The sequence below is a fragment of the Caloenas nicobarica genome, chromosome 5, assembly GCF_036013445.1.
Source record: "Caloenas nicobarica isolate bCalNic1 chromosome 5, bCalNic1.hap1, whole genome shotgun sequence".
In the NCBI taxonomy this organism is placed as follows: domain Eukaryota; kingdom Metazoa; phylum Chordata; class Aves; order Columbiformes; family Columbidae; genus Caloenas; species Caloenas nicobarica.
In genome coordinates, this window is record NC_088249.1 from 30,862,936 (window position 1) to 30,867,214 (window position 4,279).

Genomic DNA, 4,279 nt, shown 5'->3' on the forward strand with positions numbered 1-4,279 from the left:
TCTGCTTCAGTAGTGCAGGGAAAATGAAAGAGAAAGGAAAGGGAAAGGAAACGAGTTTAGGACCTACAATTGAAGCAACAGAAATTTTCACAGTGCGACTGTATAGATGAAGTCTATAAGGGTTATAGATAAGGAAATGGTATTCTGCATTCCCTCCTGGAAACAGTGATTAGGAAACTCTACAACCCTCACTGGTCACGTAGAAGCTGCGCTGCTTGGAACAGCATCCTGCTGTCAGTGCACAAACTGGGTGTGGGTAACTTTTTAGGAGAGAGAGGGCATAACGTATGTGCAGTGAACAATCCAGGGCTTGACATGGCCCCGGTTTAGGCTTGGGCTGCCGCTTGTCGTCCTCTACTGGCAGAGACATGGAACGTCACGGTGCGTGGACAGCAGCTGATCACCAATAGCATATGGGAGTGGGACACGTGATCAGTGCATTGTAGCCAATCATTATCGTATGTTTAGCGCGTGCTTAGGAAAAAGTTTTATATGTGTTCTGTTACGGTTAATAAAGGAGAACGATTTAACCCACATTGGGACGCTGTCGTTACTCTGGCCAACTCTTTCCGTCCAACGAGGCTCATCCAAAGGATCCACTCCGACATCTGGTAGCAGAGGATGGTTTCCCGCGACCGAGTAACTCTGGGGACATCGTAAGCCGAGACTGCGGTAAGCAGCGAGAGGCTAGGACTGAGTCGGGGGTGGAAGAGTGTGCTGCCGGAGAGCGGTAATAGCCCAGGGCAGACACCGGTCAAGGTCGCTCCTTGCCTTCCACAGAAAAGGGAAGACCACGCTTCCTATCATGGAGCTTGAGGCAGCAGCGGCACTGCTGGCAAGTATTCTCTCTAAGAGAGGAATTGAGTCGTCGCAGAAACAGTTAATCAAATTGATTACTTTGGCCCAAAAATGGGGACATTTTGAGGATATTCCTTTACTTTTCTCACCCACGGAATGGAAAGCGGTGGGGGAGACTATGTGGGAAAAGATAATTGAAGGAGAGGAGGAGAAAGAGATTAAGCCGTTAAGAACGCTGTGGCGGTCGGTATTAGAGACTTTAAAAACTATGAAAGCAGAGCAACAAGCGGCAATGGCTGTGGCAGAAGCCCTAGCCCCAGAAAGTTCTGAGTGCAGTGATGTACAGTTAAAATCGCAGAAAAGTCGATGGTTTCAGTTTTGGGGTTTACCAGCGGTGCGTGGAATGTCAGGGACTCCGCTTCAATCCACTCTTGAGATAAAACGTTTAGCGGAAGGAGCTGCTGCTGGGGAGCAAAAACCGGAAGTTAACTTTGCAGAGTCCTCGAGCACGACTGATTGGAAAGCAGAAGTACAAGGTGATGACTATCAAAATGTAGGTGGTGCCGAGTGCCGTCCTCCGCCTACAGCTCCACCTGACCCAACCCCGTCATTATACCCCCCTCTTCCTCCTTCTCCACCAGCTGAGCACGTGGCGATATCTAGCGAACAAACCATAGAGACAACTGCTATGCCACGACCCTCCCAAACCACAGAGGAATTGTTAAAAGTGGTTGTCCAAAAATTAGAACAACTAGATGCGGAAGTAAAAGACATTAAAAAGACAAAAACCGTGGTATTTCGAGAGCGAGGGAAATCCGGAGCTGTTGCCGAGTCCGCAGCTGAACAGAGACAGCTCCCTCAGCCGGCATCAGCTGCTGCATCTCACCGTTGGTCAGGCGTAATTAGAGATGCTATCTTAGAAGGCAATTGGTCTTCAACTTCTTTAGCTTGTCCAGTGCAGCAAGATCTACAAAATGGAAGGGCCCAGTGGGAGCCTCATGATTGGAAAATCTTACAGCAAGCAAAATCTACCATCACTAACTATGGAATACGGTCGGAGGCTACAAGACAAATTGTAACGTGGATTTTCTCTGCTGATCTAATGTGTCCACAAGACTGCCAGAATTTAATGAGACTGCTATTAACTCCTGCACAATATTTGTTATGGGATTCTGCGTGGTACCAAAGACCCCAACAAGAAGCTGCAATTGTGCGCGAACTAAATGATCCATTGTATGGAATGTCAGCTGACATGTACACTGGACAAGGGATTTATAGCAAGGTAGAAACGCAGCTAGCCTTTTCAGCAGCGATGCATCGACGAGCCGCACAACTTGCCCTAGATGCCTTTTTTGCTCTACCAGGAGCACATGCTCCCTCATTTAGTGGAGTACGTCAAGGCACCACTGAAGGTTATTCAAATTTTATTGATTGTTTGTATGAGTCAATTATGCAAAATCCAGCTATGGATGAAACGATGAAGGCTCGAATGTTCCGTATTTTAGCCTTTGAAAATGCGAATGCTAAAACCAAGCAGATCTTAGCCACATTGCCCTCAGGAGCTCCAGTAGAAGAGATGCTATCCTGAGTAGCAAGAGTGGAGGAGCAACATCAAGTCAATGCCGTAGCTGCTGCAGTCCAAGAAGCGGTCAAGGAAGTTGTACAGCCAATAATCACAGTCATCCGTAAACCATCATCGGGGCCTCGAGCACAATTTTCAGGAAAGTGTTATCAATGTGGGGAAGATGGTCATGCCAGGCAACATTGCTCGAAAACAGTATGGTGTGAAAAATGTCAATTGAATACGTGTGCAACTGTAGCATGTTGATGTTCGGGAAACTGGTCAACGAGCACGAGAGGAGTACGCACGATGACACAAAAGCCTACTCCAAACAACAATTCAGAGCCATCTTCAACCCAGACCCAGGTTTTTTACAACTCCACAAACCCAGCACCAGGGGAAGCCTTGGAGTTGATGTGGAGACACCAATAGACATTGCCTTGTCAGACACCAAGGTGCAGAAAGTTCCAACTAATGCCAAGGGTCTATTGATTCACCAGACTAGCCTAACAGGAGGACTGCTAGTGGGGCGCTCTTCAGCAGGAATTAAGGGTATCATCGTCATACCAGGGGTCATCGATGCAGACTACACTGGAGTGATTTACACAATGGTATATACTTTAAATCCTCTTATCTTCATACCAGCTGGAAGCAAAGTTGCTCAAATAGTAACATTAGGAAACCAGTTACCAGAAGTGCCTAATCCTCCCATGAACCTACAAGGTGATAAAGGTTTTGGTTCCATGGGACCTGCTGTATGCTTCACCACTACCATGTCACAACGACCAATGATGAAAATACAACTGTCTCAGGGCAATTGCACTGTCTCCATCACAGCTATGTTAGATACTGGAGCAGATGTTACTATTGTAAGCCAAACAAAGTGGCCTAATGTGTGGCCAGTAGAGTCCTCACTCTCTGCATCAATAGCAGGAGTAGGAGGTCAAATTGTTCCGCACATGAGTGTTAAACCAGTATCATTGCATTTTCCAGAGGGGCAGTGTGTGTTGCTAAAAGTCTATGTTATGGCGCTACCGGGGAGTCTTGAAGCTTTATTTGGGCGAGATGTATTGGGACAATTGGGTGGTGTTCTAACGTCTTCGCCTTTTCACTAGTGGTCACCGGAAAGCAGTTGCCCAACCCTCCATTGACCTGGCTAACAGATGACCCAGTGTGAGTTGACCAGTGGCCGTTAACAGAAGAGCGACTGCAAAAAGCAAAGGAATTAGTAGATGAGCAATTAGCAGCTGGGCGTATAAAACCATCAACTAGTCCTTGGAATACTCCTATTTTTGTAGTTCCTAAGAAAAGTGGTAAATGGCATTTACTTTTTTACTATTCCTTTGCATTTTCAAGATACTCAACGATTTGCGTTCACTGTGCCGTCCATAAACAAAGCAGAACCAGCCAAACGGTATGAGTGGGTAGTATTGCCACAAGGTATGAAAAACTCACCTACATTATGTCAATTGTATGTAGCGTGGGCATTGCAGCCAATTCGTGACTTATGGCAAAAAACCATTATCTATCATTATATGGATGACATTCTTTGCTGTCAGGAAACAGAGTTTACCGAAGAAGCTGTTCACATACTACACATTGAGCTTCAAAAGAAAGGCCTAGTAGTTGCTCCTGAAAAAGTACAGCAAAGCGCTCCATGGAAATATTTAGGATGGATAATCTCTGCATCTCAGATACGGCCTCAAAAAATTGAGTTACATACAGAGTTGTGCACTTTGAATGATGTTCAAAAGTTGTTAGGTGACATCCAATGGATCAGAACTTGTGCTGGTATTTCAAATACAGACATAGCACCACTTACTAGTTTATTGAAAGGCAAAGATCCAACTGCAGCAATTACCTTAGAACCTCAACATCAAACAGCCTTGTCAAATATTCTTGAAAAATTGAAGAAAAATT

The 4,279-nt window shown here is 45.6% G+C and overlaps 1 protein-coding gene across 1 annotated transcript; it reads left to right on the forward strand.

The window, feature by feature from the left end:
* Positions 1-805: 805 nt before the first annotated feature.
* Positions 806-2,386, forward strand: LOC135989808 (endogenous retrovirus group K member 9 Gag polyprotein). The gene has a single exon (XM_065636870.1). The coding sequence runs from the start codon at positions 806-808 to the stop codon at positions 2,384-2,386; it is 1,581 nt and encodes a 526-aa protein (XP_065492942.1).
* The last annotated feature ends 1,893 nt before the right edge of the window (positions 2,387-4,279 follow it).